General features: G+C 39.3%; 1 protein-coding gene across 1 annotated transcript; it reads right to left on the bottom strand.

Moving 5' to 3' along the window:
- Window positions 1-916: 916 nt before the first annotated feature.
- Window positions 917-15,064, bottom strand: EIF2S3 (eukaryotic translation initiation factor 2 subunit gamma). The gene is made up of 12 exons (XM_040054818.2): window positions 14,943-15,064; window positions 12,643-12,706; window positions 12,053-12,180; window positions 11,811-11,932; window positions 10,395-10,489; window positions 9,030-9,188; window positions 7,690-7,824; window positions 6,666-6,760; window positions 5,663-5,807; window positions 5,076-5,245; window positions 3,906-4,078; window positions 917-1,667 (listed from the first exon to the last, which is right to left on the bottom strand). Exons 1-12 carry the CDS (start codon window positions 15,009-15,011, stop codon window positions 1,604-1,606), a joined length of 1,419 nt encoding a protein of 472 aa, XP_039910752.1. The 5' UTR covers window positions 15,012-15,064; the 3' UTR covers window positions 917-1,603.
- Between the last annotated feature and the right edge of the window lie 315 nt (window positions 15,065-15,379).

Below are 15,379 nucleotides of genomic sequence, written 5' to 3'. Positions count from 1 at the left end.
AGAAAAGACCCTGCACTAAATTTCACCCTGGAGCTGGAGCCATCCAAGCATTCTGCTGTAGCTTACATTCTCGTTAATGCTCACCCTCATGCCACCAGACTAGATAAGGCTTGAGTTTATCCAAGTTTCTAGAATTCAGTTATAGAAAGGAGGTGCCAAAGCATGGAAGATGCAATCCTTGAAACAGACACGTTTAAGATTGTAGATTGACCTGGAGAGTCAGAGAGAACTACAGCTGACTCTCGCTTTTAAAATGGAAAAGCACTATTCAAAAATTATTGTATTTACTCTCAACACAATGTGAGGTAGTACTTTACAAATGGAAAAACTGAGTACAGGAATGTAGACAGAATAAGGGAACACAATACAGTGCAAAATCAGGAACAAAATGCAAGCTGTTTCAAAGGTCAATTTGATGAGTGAAATCGTATCTACCTTGAAGATACTGAATAAAACCAAAACCAAGCTTTGAAAACACACAGTAGTTGGTACCAAGATATGTTAAGTAGCACAACTTGCTAAATAGTATATAAACCAGCTGGAGTTATGTATATTAGTACAAATGAAGAAGTGAAATCTAAATGGATTAAAGTATTAGCACCCTACAGTAAGTTTATTACGTTATGTTTTATCCTGAGGCATGTGATTCAGAGTAGCTAAACAAGAGTGGTTTTACACCTTTTTTCTTCATCCTATTCACAATTCCACCACCACTACTCTGCCCCCACCCCAAATCATTCCTTTTTACAGCCTCTTCCCTATATTTTATATTTACTCAACATAATTTTGAAGTAGTTTACTCCCACTGTATAAAGAACTCCCAGGTCACCCCCACAGAGTTCCATGATGATGAAGTTACATTCCAATTAATCACACTTTTCATAAATCCATACTAAAACAGGCAAAAAACCAGTACTGCCAGTTCAGATCCAGTTTACTTGTGGTTTTTCTTTGGGGATTTAAGAAAACATGTAGTAATATCAGAAATGACAAATTCAAGTCAGTCAATATTGCCATCCTAATTACAAAGTGTAATACTTTAGAATCTTAAAATCAGAACCATAGAAACAAAGGAATCAAGTTTTTTGTTGGTAACAGTTGTCTAAACAAAACAAATTGTGCAGAAAAGGTACTAGTCTTCCAAGAAGAGTTTGGTTGCTTGCTTTTAATTCTTGTACTTGAACAATCACTGCAGTCTTTTGTTACTCAAAAAACCTGCATGAATTAATGAAAATAAGCAATATTTTATTTCAATACCAGATTTATGGTTTGTGTGTTACACTGGGACTGGTTTGACTGATATTAAACAGATATGTCTGAAACACAAAGTAACATAAATTAGACATGCCATGAGACATGTACAATTAATTTCTAATGTAATGGAAGTGGGTAATGAAACCCACTTCTATGCCAATTCTTTTACACTTTTAATGGTGATAGTGACTAGTATTTTAGTAAGAGGGTAAATTCAATAAAACGCACGAGGACAGCCATACAACCCAAAGATACTGTTTGCACAGCTTCCAATACCACTGTGAAAATACACCCCCTCCAAAATAGAAATAGGCACTTCATCTGTAAAAATGAAGCACTCTTTTGTTTTTCAGTCATCATCAACAGTTGGCTTGATTGTCACTCCTCTTCTGATCTGACCCCAACCAATTAAACTGCAAAAGGAAAAAAAAAAAGTTTCTCTTAATAGTAGTAAGAAATATTCTGTATAATCCAACATTCTTCTGTCCTTCTTATGCCTTCAGTTCTTACATTTTCAATTTTCTACACTTGTCTCCCACCCAAAACATTCTACAAGAACTAAACCAGCTTAGTGGAAACACAGAATAGAAAAGGTCAAAGGACAGAGGACATTTGTAACCAGCTAAGAGTGTACTCCTAAACAGAAGCTGAAAATCTGAAAATATTGTAACTTATGTTGTACTGTTGGATAGTAAATATATCCACAGCTTGATCTCTTTCACCTGTGTCTGAATTGTTGCATTACTTTCAAAGAAAAATGAAAATTCAGTAAGATTACAAACAGCTGTAACTCTCAATGAACAGGTAGCCTGTGATGCTAACTCAGCTCTCGGCAAGTGCTGCTATTTATATTTTTATATTCAGGAAAATGAAGGCCTTTTTTATAGGCCACTGTTGCCTCAAAAAAATATGCTTGTAATAAGAAATTCAGAATACATCAATTTCCACAGTCAGCAGGTATTTCATATTATTAATAAAACTGTGTTGTTCAAACCCTTTCCAATTTCTGGTGAGAAACCACATGTGCATCTCAATTTACCTTGCTAAGCAGTAGAGCCTGTCTTAGGACACCAGAAAAGGAGTTTATCAGAGCAGCACTTCCCACTTTTTAGTACCATACCCACAGGTCATAACTTGACCATCTTTGAATTCACTGATCCTTGGAATCACTGGTGTATCCCATTTGCTGTTTAACCTCTCCCCATGCCTTTATATATTTCCTTTTTACTTTATACCTATTTTTAGTCTTGCTTTATAAACTTTCTTCTGTATTTTCAATACTCCATTGTCTCAGGTTGCAAATTCCTTTTCACAGCACCACTTTATCTTTACTCCAATTAGTTTTTATTATGATGGTTTTCCCAGTTTGCCTTTTTTCCCTTTTCTCAACTTTCAGTTTCCTTACATTGTCTTTATCTTTTTAATACATCATAGGAATTAACTTTTCAATAACTATCTTTACAGCAGGCTGCCACTATTTGCCCATCTCATAATTCAGAGACAGGTGGACTTTTGGGCAAAATTTGGTCAGGTTTTTGAACTGGGAAGGAATCTACAGAAGCAACAAAAGACACATTACAATTTTCACAGGCTATCAGTCTACAGCTGAAAAAAAGAAAGAAAAAAAAAAAAACCAACACCATAATTTCTAATATAGTTTCTCCTCTTCCTTCTGTTTTACCTGACTTAATTTGGGTCCTGCCCTTTTTTTTTTTTTTTTCTCCCTTCTGTTCAAGACATGTTATGTTTTGCCTTGTTTTTTGTTTTTTTGGTTTTTTTTCAGAGAATAATCTCTTCCCTAATTTGTCATCTTGCTCTGAGACAGCAAGCACTAAATTCCTGTCTACATTTTCTTGTCATCTGAAAAAGAAACATGAATCCATAGATATTTAAAGCTTGGTTCCTTTCCACACAGTACAGAGCTCTTGTAAAAATGGTTGTGCTCTCTCATACAAGAGCTGTGCAGAGCCAACAAATCTAAATACTCTTATGTTCTTATCAATCCAGTCTTATGAAACACGTGACAGGTACAGTACATGCAATCATCGAAAGAGAGTCTGGCACTGTGATAAAATGAATCACCCCCCAATTCTGTTCATTATTTTCAGCCTCCAGATGCTTCTGTGCAGTCAGACATTTTGTACTTGTAATTTAAATGGGTCAATCCAGTTGATACTTTATTCTTTCCTCTGTGCTCCTAGTACATAAAACACGCAAACATCCCTCCTCTATTCCCCTGCTGTTACTTCCAGGCCGCACTAGAAATCACATGCAGCTCCACAGGTAAAAAAAACCACTGAGGTGTGCATAAAGATGGCTCTTTGGCTGAACATTATAAGAATTTCCCAACCTCTCTGCCAAGATTCCCTACTGAGCTCAATTTACAGCTTGGCAGTTCGGGCAACAAACACGAACCTCAGGTGTTTCCTTGTCTGTTAATGAATAGGTACTCTCCTGATCATAGAGTTTGTTTAAAAAAGGGATAGCAATGAAATTAAGCATTCCACAGCTGTGGTGCCAATGTGTCAGGAGAATCCAGAAGAATTTTTAAAGCAGACATGCACTTACCTATTCTGTACAAAATCCAATCCATGTATCTTTTTGTTAACAACGTAGCCACCAGGTACTCTACCAACTTTGCACCAACTTACCGCCAGTGTTTCTCAACTCTTCGACTCAGAGCAATTTTTTCTCCCACTTCTGTGCATACAGGGTTAGTTAGCACAATCTTCCCCAAATCAGCCTTTACAGCACTGACTCTCCCTCCAGTAGACAAGGATCCTATGTTTACCATTAGAACTTCATTTTTCGATAATTTTTGCACCTGAAGACAGACATGCAGAGCTCTGAAACATAAGCTTTAGTACTAAAAAGCAAATAGCACAGACAGTACCAAGTATCTTCTGTTACCTTCTTACCACAAAAAAAGATACAGCTGAGAAATACTACACACACACACACAAACTATGGGCAGCAGTGTCAGTAGATAAAAGTTTTATATGCAAAAGGACAAACACATAGAGATATTGTACATGTAGTTCTGAGATTCTTGGTAGGATGTAGTTTCTTGGGATGTATCTACATTTTCTATAAATGTAGATTTTTTTCATTTCATTTTTTTCATTTTCATTTAAATTTCAAAATTATATTGATGATTTCATATAATGTATTAAAAACACAAACAGTCAGTTATTGTTACAAATGATGATGTTATACAGATTATTTACTGGGATGGTGTATTCTCATTTCCATTATGCCTACATAAAAAAAAATCAAAAATAATTAATTTCACAGGATAAGAGAACTGAAGTATTTTGCTCACTGTTGCATGAAGCAGTTTATAGATTTAAATGCTAACAGGGGAATTATGATCTTTTAGTTGATTTGTGTAAAACAGATCATGTTACACAAGTTTGGGCTGGGCCTCAAGTTCAGTTTTTTTTCAACCAGAGTATTTCAAAAATACTTAAACTTTAAGAAATTCTTCGGTGCAACAAACCTATAAAAAGCATGTCAGTAGGAAGTAGATCAGTACCACTGTAAAACTAATTATTGCACAAATTAATAGGACGATGGCAAAAGAAAACAACTACCAGCATGTTTAGAAAAACACGTAACATGACACATAATGTTCCTTTAAACTACTGATATGAATTTCTACTCCTCTGAAAACCATTCTACACTATTAAACAAGCAGATAGGTTTTTAGATAAGCTTATATCAACACTGAGACAAAATTTCTACATATGATCAAAGAAATATATCAATTAATGAAAATTAGCAGAGGAAGCAAAATCAGGAAAAACAAAAGGGGCACAGACCTTTGCAGCTTTCTTGTCTCCTTCAGTGCGCACACCCAGGAGTCGTCTCAGCAAGAAGTAGGAAATTTCTAGCTCTGTAAATATTTCTGGCAGTGCCCCAACTGCACCAAGAACTTGGCCCACCATGCGGTCAGCCCGGCACAAAGTGGGATCGATCTTAGTGCCAACACCTACAACACAATGGGGGAAGTCAGTAGGAGTAACTGAAAGGTAGCTGCCATTTTTATGTGCTAAAATATTTGAAGATAATCTAAAAAACCAGAGAATGTCCCTATTACCTGGACAGCACTTTCAGAATGTCAGCAAGGCTGTGAGCTCTGTCTAAACAGATGAAGAAATATTCTCCTGTTAAAGCTGGTACAATTAATGGCGCAAGCTGATCTGCATTGGCCAGTGACATTCAGGAAAATTATTTAATTCTCAAATATCAATTTTTCACTATCAACCCTGTCTCTCTCTACATATATGAATTATCTAAAAATGCTCATGGTATTTTTGTTAATCACACTGAAATTCTTTGTTGAATGAAACCAAGTGTTTTCAATAAGCATGAAGAAATGAATCTTTACGTAAGAGAATATCCTTACCTATAAGGCCTCCTGGAGCAGCATACTGTAGATCGTTGTGTTCAGCAAAGAGTGACACAATTTTGGAAAAGATTGGCTTGCACATGAGTTTGCCTTCACTGTCCTTGGACACAATACCAGGCCGCACCTCAATTTCCTGGCCCACCTAATGACAAAAGTGAAAAAGTGTTTAACCGGTTATTTCACAGGAACACAAAGCTGACTAGTCACAGGTAAGACTTACATATCCCAAGATCTACTTTTTATACAAGTCCTTCGTTCTGGGATACTGTAGAACTTCCAGGATTTCTGTTGTACCGTTTGCTGCAAATTGAACAATACTTACAGCAAAGGTAACAACTGATTTTCTTTTCAATGCAATTTGTAAAACTGCTGTAGCAAACAATCTTTATCAGCAATAATTCCAACAATAAAATTTCAGTTTCATTTTTAAACACTGTACTTCATTTAGAAATATTTCAGCACTGAGAAAAACTGAGTTAATTCAATCAGTTTAACTGATCGACATCAATACACTGCAAACCAAAGAAAGTACAAGCTGTATAAATATCCAAAGACATAGCTTGCTCTCCAGCCTAGCAAAGCAATTGTTTCATGTTTCTGTCTACTGCTGGCAAGCAAGCAAAATCAAAAAATCAAAATTTACAGAACACTTAAATGGGGAGGTGGGACCTCTGAGAACCCATACACACTTCCAAGGTGCTCCTCTTCCCCACACTAATTTAGCAAGTGGAAGTGGTAGGACAGGGGAAAAAACCAGCTCCATCCATTTTTGTGAGGGATTAAATCTGTTATCATTACTAGCAAAAGTTAAGACTACAATAATATGTTTAAAAAATTAAAACCAGTGCTTCTTGCTCTGGTATTTTAAAACTGTAAAGTGAAAATGAAGTATAAACCGAAAGGACTAGTGCCATGTGACTGTACTCAAATTAAAAAACCAAATCAATTATCTAGATAGATTTGCCCTTACAAATTTCAGTCAAGAAAGAGAAAAGGTTACCTTTAAAACACCCTTTAGAATACTGCCACCAGCAACACCTCCCTTAAGGTCATCAACTTCACAGCCAGGCTTGTTGACATCAAAAGATCTAATTACTGAAAAGAAGAGATCATAACCCGGTTTATACTTACTATCAGATTTTTAAACAATGTCTTTCTTTACCAACTTTGACTGCTTCTCTGTTCTTATGACAGCATACACATATTTATAAATATTACAAAAACAGAACAATCAATATTTTATTCCCAATTTTTAGGAAGACAGTTAATTTTATTCTCAAAACCATTTAAACTGCTCATATATATAAATGTTTTATAAGACTTCTTCTGCATAGCAGAAAGTAACTTAAAGATCTGAAAAAGAAAACAATGATCAACCATTTTACAAAACCCAATATTCAGCATTCACAATGTTAATCATGAATAGCAGATTCTTTGTTTTGATGTACTCTTAGTTGAACACTGTAACCTTGACGTAACATGGTCAGTTCTTATGTACTTATGCAATGTAGAACTCCCCTGGATTATTTGGGGGAAAAAAAAAAAAAAAGGCAAGCAAATGAACTCCTTGTAGGAACTGCATTTCATAGTATACTGGACAAGAACTCAAACTTTGACAATTATAACCAGGAAACGAGACTGATACAAAAGATTTAACCAAGCTACCCAAAATATTTCCATGGAAATAATAATCAAATTCATCAGTTTGCCAATATTTTGGCAAATATCCTTTGGCTATGAATAAATTCATAGCAACTACAGGGATGTTTTTAAGATACAGATGAATTTCTCACTTTTATTGCATTTTAGTGCTGTCATATGCACAGAATACACATAAAACCATCAGCAGGTAATAGTGAACAAACAATACAGCCCTCAGAAGACATGCAAGTTATAAAATAAGAGCATCCTAACTGCTCCTTTTAAACCCACCTCTGTTTAGGGCACTCAGCATGTGCTATTCTAAGGGTAGACACATTCAGATAATGTTTGGCCAAGACACCCAGGCCTGAGCAGTTACCTACCAATGAGCCGTGGTTCAGATGTGAAGTCTCGCAAAGGGACCGGGATTTTCTTCACTATGTACTCGCAAACCACCTCAATGTTGTACTTCAGCTGTGCTGAGATTGGAATTATTGGAGCTCCTTCTGCAACTGTACCTAAAACAAAATCAAGTCCAACATCAAGCCTTAATATGACTAAGTGCTCTGTCCTTGTTAAAAATACAGATTATTTTTGTGGCACGTTCTATGCCAAAAGCAACATCAGAGCATCTATCCTTCCCTTCAGTATCTTAGCTCACATCAGCCACACCTACTTTTTGAGGCATTCTGAAAGTGTGAAAGATAATCTTCCACTCTAAGGGGGAATTCACCTCCTACATAGTGATCAGAAATATTTTTAGGATTTCCTAAGAGAGATCAGTATCTCGGTATCGGATACAGTAGTGTTAATTTTATAGTCAGATTTCATTATGACAAACTAAATTTCCTGTTAATTTAATGATTTATGCTTTTCAAACTTTACAATACAAATACATATTTTAGAAAAATCCCAATTTTACAGAATAATGCATTTAGTAATCCAGGTTTGTAAGACATCATTAATTTTAATTACATCTATGTTTCTCATGATAACTCCAGTTTTCAAACTCCAAGTGTACACATCAAGCCACTCTGACAGAGTTTTGAACAGCTTCTGCAAGGTAACAATTATGAACTCAAAAAAAGAGAAAAAAAAACCCACACCACCCATTGGCAACTTCTGATGGTGACAATCTAGCTCTGCAGCTTGTCACATATCCCACCTACAGCAGATAAACAGGGAAAACAGTGGAAGCTCCTGGGAAAGGTAAAACTCAAAGCACTATAAAGGTGAGCAGACCTTTACAGAGTAGGGTAACACTGCCCAAACTGGATTTACAGAGCCAGATGAAAGAGCAATCTTTTGTCATCAGATAAAAAAAAAAAACTAATATATTTAAACCTACAAGGTGTCCCTAACAAGTACAGCCTCCTTCTCTCCTGCACTGCAGTCAAATCACAGTGAAATCTCTACCAAAGAAGCACCCCAGGAAGAAATTACAAACCCACTGAAAGCTACTACGTAAGAGCGACTGATGTTAGCATTACATCTAGAGCTCTGACCCAGAGCCATAACACTACTGGATGCAAGCAGGCTGAACAGGCAAGAAGCACAACTCCCAGGGTCCAATTTTCACATTAACAGGCCATGTACCAAGCTGGATTGACCAGCATTGTCTAAGAGAAGCTTATGTATGTCTGTGAACATACAGAAAACCACTGTGTCCATGTCTCAAGACTGAATTCCACCACTAACTGGATTTCTGCTCTTGAAAACTTACCTTGTACAAATGCAAGAATCTGTTCATACTGTTCTTTAGCCTGGCTCTCTTTCACCAAGTCAATCTTATTCTGTAGAATCAAAATGTGCTTCAGTTTCATGATTTCTATAGCAGCTAGATGTTCTGAGGTCTGGGGTTGAGGGCAGGACTCATTACCAGCTGAAAGAAGAGAAGTGACTGGAATATAGAAACTATAAAGATAGATAAAATTCCTACAGTTAGCATATCTACTTCCATCTAATATCACTATGTGAAAAAAAAAACAACCAACCAGTTGTCTCTCAGTAATCTACATGTGAAACAACCAAGTCAATAAGCACCTATTCTCCCCTCTAGCTGCTGGCTGCAGCCTCCACATAATGCACGAAAGAGAAGAGGTTCCCCCATTCCACCTGCTCCCACTAGGAACACCCACCTAAAATATCCAAAACCACCAACACCTAACTTGGTTTGCTCCATCTTTCAGCTCCTCAGATATCTCAGTGTTGACTGTAGCATAATAGACTAATTACCTTCCAAGAAATATCTTAACATTTTCTTATCAGTAAAGTCATAAAAACACTAAGATCTCCAAACTCTGTTATAATTCTATCAAGTATGTGAATAGGGCTGCTATCAGTACGGTTTAGATTTCAGCTAAGAAGCCAAAGTTGGCTGATGTGCCATTACAGTGGGTAATCTTGCCTGAAGTTTGGTCTATCACACTTTCTAGATATAAACAGGCAGAAGAAATGATAGCTCATCATCTACTTCAGACTTTAAATTACAGTATCTGAAGCTGTTTTTTCCTTTTGTTGACATATCCTGTCAAGGTAAGATAATTGCTGTGTATCACTACAGAACACTAGAATGTTCTACAGACAGAAAAATCAGTTTTACTCACTTTCTGTTACTTGCAAATCAGAACAAAAGTTGTCTGGATTACATTAAATCTCCTGTACTTAAATTCTGCCTATATTTATCTGGGTTTACTGCTTGTACTTGTGTTTGTGAACTCTGCTGTACGGCAAAGACGACATGCATATTTAAAGGAAACTGAACCTTCAAAGAAACTTAAAATGCAGCTAATCTGCTCCCATAAAGTGATAAAAATTTTACAGTACTACACTACTACAAGGTTTTGTGTTACCTATCTTCTGTCAAAGGGACCATCTACCAGACTAGTGAGTATGGACAGCTGTGTTTAAAACAAACCAGCTTGTCAGAGTGCATTGCCATTGTAGCAGCACTTTATTTTCTTTAACACATCTCAAAAACATTCACTTGTTTAAATTGCTCATCATATCCCAGGAGATTTTAAAGCCCATATAAAGTTGCTTCATGCTACTACAGAATGGAGCTCTGCTTTTGGGTAGCAATTGTTACCTATCAGTAGTAAAGCGGCATCCATTACTGCTGCACCGTTCAACATGGTCGCCATCAAAATATCGTGGCCAGGACAATCCACAAAAGAGACATGCCTGGGGTAGGAGAAGGTGAAAGAGAAACCCAGAAGCCCATTATCAACAATTCCTCTGACTGATTTGTGTCAGTGATTGGTCAGACACAGAAGTTAAAAGTATCCTTAAAACAGTATTTTTAAAAAAGTTCTTAAAGAACACAAATGCTACTGAACAGCTATTAAATACTTTTTCTGAGTTTTAAGATTTAATGTCACATATCCACATATCCACAAATACCTCTTTAATATTTCACCATTTAACTTGTAAATTAGATTAGAGTTAAATGCACCAGGATAAAAGCATGGAATCAACACAACCCACCACCACTAACCCAAACCCCAACACACTACATGGGATTTCTCTTATCTCTTTTAAAAGGCATCTCCCATTCTTCAATTTTAAGAAATTCTACATCTTTAATTACAGGGTTGTAACTGCACTTCAAAGATTTGTCTACAGACATGATGTTACATTGCCAACCTTATGATTTTATTGTGCAGACCAAGATATTTGATTTACAATATTCTCTCCTGAACCAATCTGTTGAAGAATTCTTGCTCTTATGGCAGGCCACCTAAAAGCAAGGGACTAATTTGGTGCTTTGCTGATGATGTTAGAAATCTACTACAAGCAAATAGCCAGTAAGATAAAGATGCAAAGCTTTAACCAGTTGTTTCACAATGGCTGCCTGCCTGTCATACTCCAACAGAAGTTAATCTTATTGCAAGTGCTCTGCTAGGAATCTGAGAAAATGAAAGACACATGGTTACAGCCCCACATGTATTTTACAAACATATATTCACATATATTCATAAACACAACTAAGAGTCTTGTACAACAGTCTTCATGTCTACTCTCATTTGAGCAATCATTATGCAGAACCATGTAACCACTGCATAAAGACTGTGCTATACTTTACCAGAAATCAAGTAAATAAAGAACACTTGACCTCTAGTGAGAGAACTGATCTCACATTAAGCATCAGGCTTTCATACGTTTTTGTTTTTTTTAAATTGAAAACTCTGCCCTTAGGAAGAAAAAGTTTAACAAAGATCACGCCCACAAAAGGGATTTTCAAGATATATTTGTGAGGTCCACATTAGTTCTCAATCTGGCTGGTTTAAAATGTACTTCTATTAATAGCAGAAATATTTCACTTCAAAGTCCTGTAAGTAGCTGAAGACAGCAGACACAGATGTGCTGTACCATGGAGCCTTAGCTCAGGGGTGGCCCATCTAAGAACGTGTAGTCTGCCAGAACCCATTCAGCTCACAGCTCAATCCTCTTTTCATATAAAGGGAAGTGAACACAATTTATTCCAGTCATTTAATGTAGTTACCTGACTAGTTTAAAGTTCCCTTTGGTGCCAGGAATATCTGTAGGAAACTCATCTGGGGTGCTACTTCCACAGGATCGGTAACACTCTGGTCGAGAGCAGCTTGGGTCATCCAGCTTGTAAATCTGTGTTTTTTTAAAATTGAAAAAAGGTATAATTCCTCAAGGGTTAGTGACCTGTAAGCTTACATCCATCCTGAAATATATTAGCAGCAGAGCTGCTACATTTATCACTTGATGACTCACCTTTGCATTAGCATAACCCAGCTTGATTGTGATATTTCTTTCCAGTTCATTTTTAAATCTGACAGTATGAACTCCAGATATAGCTTTGACTACTGTCGACTTTCCATGGGCTACATGACCAATTGTACCTGTGTTTTAAAGGAAATGTTTGTCAATAAACCACAGTTTGATTTTGTACAACGTTCCACTACAATCAAAACATCATTACCCCGATTCTCCACAGACAGTAAGTCCATATGGACTTACATATGTAAGTCCATATGGAATTTGTAATCGTTTTTGTTTAAACGAACACGACCAGAAATTGCGCTCCCAATGGACAGATCATTGCATTTCAATGAAACTCATTTCAATGTTTTATTTCAAGGTAAAACAAATTTTGCTTTAGCAACTATTCCCACCATTCAACTGTGCTCCTGAGTAAAATTAGTGCTTTTCAAATCAAAAGGGCTTGACAAGCCTCTAAAACCACTGTGTAACTATTTCTGCACAATTTCTTGAAAGATACCTCACAGGCACCTTCTGCTACTGCACAAGTGCCAAAAAGAGCCACCTTAACACACCCCTCCTTTTTATAAGTTTGATTTTACCTATGTTAATTGTTGCTTGTCTGCTGATGACTTCTGGTGAAAGAGGCGTCAACTTGGTAACATCCTGTATAAGGCAGATTTTAGAATTTATTCTTCTTGTATAAATGCTTACAAAGTTAAAAATTTAGAAACTTGAACGTTAACTGATAGTTCTGTTCAGCAAAATCCAGTTCGATTATGTGCATTCCAGTCTTCTCAGTGTGTGAAATACAACCAAAAGTGAGCCAAGTCCTGCGTGTGAATCAGTACAGGCTACAATTCAAAACCTTGGCTGTAAATCAGTCTTGGCTGCAAAGCGCTAAAGATGGGAGTAAACAAAACAAGAAACTTCAAAAGAAGCTTCTAACAAAACACCCCAAGCCCTTACCTAGCCCTGAACCTAAATGACACACAACAGGTAAATTCACGTTCAACAGTCTACAAGATGAACGCACTAATAGTTTAAAAACAAAGCTTTGTCAATAAACAGTTGTTTAATTGGTGTAAGGTTCATTACAGCCAATACGTAATTTCAACTAATGCTTCTGAGTCAGTGGGTCCAGAGGTTTCATTAGCACCATGGATTTTATTCTTTTTAATGGCTAATTTTTTTCTTCAGATACTGTTATTGCTGCTTTAGGTACCAGACAAAAATTCAGCTGTCCTAAACAGTCTGTTGTGTGAACTTATTGGTAGCCACTGGCAAAACGAAAACCTCACAAATACACTCTACATAGATAAAGAAACAATTCTGAAAGAGCTGTCTAGGTTTTTTAAAAGCTGAGTGTCCAAATAATGGACAAGTGTTAAAACTCACTGAAACGTTTTTCTGTAAAGCTAATATCCATCCTGCTTTGAATTCACGTGGATGCGCCACTTAGTTCAAGCAAAGATTCATGATGCCAGAAGAGTCCCCGGTGCAGGACAAAATTTAAGATACAAATAATGAAAACATTAAATCACATATTGTTTACAATGTTACATGAAGGTTCTGTGCAAAATGATCTATCACATCTGCGTAAAAACATAAGCTCACTCCTGTTCTCAAGCGTGACATGAATAAAACGTTCATCTTCAATGCAGAGCAAGTTTTGAACACCTAAGACACACAATTAAATTGATATTGCCCGTATATCGAACTTAAAATGACTTCCCAGCGATGGGAACGTGACCTGCAGATGGCACCATGTGGCCGGGCGACCAGAATTTCAGCGTGATGCAATTCCTGACACCAGGAGAATTCTTCCAGGTGCATACATTCATGCACGCATGGTGCTTCTTCCTCAAGACTGCTATAAGGCTATTGCTCAGCAAGAAGCTCCACTCAGCCGTAAGCACTCAAGGGCCGGCAGAACAGGCGTTAAAGATAATTCCTGCTGACCTTCCAAGCTAGGCTCTAGCTGTGCCTTTCCCGACTCGGGAATGCCATGGTCAACAATGACAGGAAGTAACGAAACGATCTGAAATCACTGACACGCTCGCCGTAACACAAGGGAATTCCTGCGCTCGAGCCCGAGAAACATCGAACATATTTACTGTAAAGACAAAGGAGCTCTTCCATTTTAAACACCGGGGACACAGCAACAGGATTTTTGACTATGTACATTATAATACACCTGAATTTGAAATATACATCGCATACACACTAAGACCAGCATATAAGTGTAGCAAGTGAGGCAGCCCTGGCGAGATACTCAATAGGGAAGGCTGCCACAGCAGGAGACCACTGCAACTGGTTGTAGGTAGAACTGGTATTTCTCGGTAATTTAACAGTCCAGGAAATTTTCCTAGCAAACCAATCAAGACACGGCTGGTAGCTAACCCCTCGAGCTTGCTAGAGAAACACAGCTCAAACTTATGGTTCTACTTCGGAAAGGGAAGAGTCCTTAATACCACAGAACAGGGCAAACCTTACACGAGGGAAAACTGCACCCACCAGCGAGCTACAAAAGCTTCAGCCGCACCGGCGGGACACGGACCCGCTGAGCCTCGCACTCATGGGGAGACGAAGCGCCTCGCCCGGGCGCCCCACACCCACCAGGACCGGCAGGACCTGCTCCCTGCGCCGCCGCTCTGCCCTCGGCCCGCGTCCCCCTGCCCCCCAGCGTGCTGAGCTGGGCTCCCCGAGGCGTCAGCGCCTCCTGCACCCCCTCGGAACGCATCGGCCGCGGTGGGGCCCAGCAGAAGGCTCGGAGTCCCTCGGGCCGCACCCCCCACCCACCTGCCCACAACAGCCCGCTCGGCCCCTCCGCTCCCGGGGCGCCCCCGCCGAGCCCCGGGAGCCCGATCTCGCTCCTGAGCGCCCCGCGGGCGGCGCTCACCAAGGTGCCCAGATCCTGCCGGCTGAGGTGCGGCTGCCCCAGAGTCACTCCCGCCTCGTCACCCGCCATCTTGGCCCGTGTAGGAAGTGAGGAGTCCCGCGCGGCCGCCTGACCGCCGGCTCCTCTCGGCACCGCCGCTGCCGGCCCGCAGCCTCCGGCCCACAGCGCAGCACCGGCCGGCCCGGGAGCGGACGCCGAGCTCAAGGAAAAACCGCGATCAGCGCCGTGGGGCCCCCGTCGGCCCCGCGGCGGGGCGGCCACGAGCCAGGCGCGCCACCGGGCAGCCCTGTAAAGGACCCCGGGTCGCCCTCACGCCGGGTGATGCAACCGGGGCCTGCGGCGGGGCCGCGCGGCGTGCGCGTGCACGTGCACGGGGCGGGAGCGCGGGCAGAGCCCGGCGCGGGCACGGCGCGCCTGCGGGAGCGCGCAGCTCGGCC

Source organism: Hirundo rustica, chromosome 2 (genome assembly GCF_015227805.2).
Source record: "Hirundo rustica isolate bHirRus1 chromosome 2, bHirRus1.pri.v3, whole genome shotgun sequence".
Classification (NCBI taxonomy): Eukaryota; Metazoa; Chordata; class Aves; order Passeriformes; family Hirundinidae; genus Hirundo; species Hirundo rustica.
Note: the sequence above shows the minus strand (reverse complement) of the source record. Positions and strands in the feature narration are given on the sequence as shown.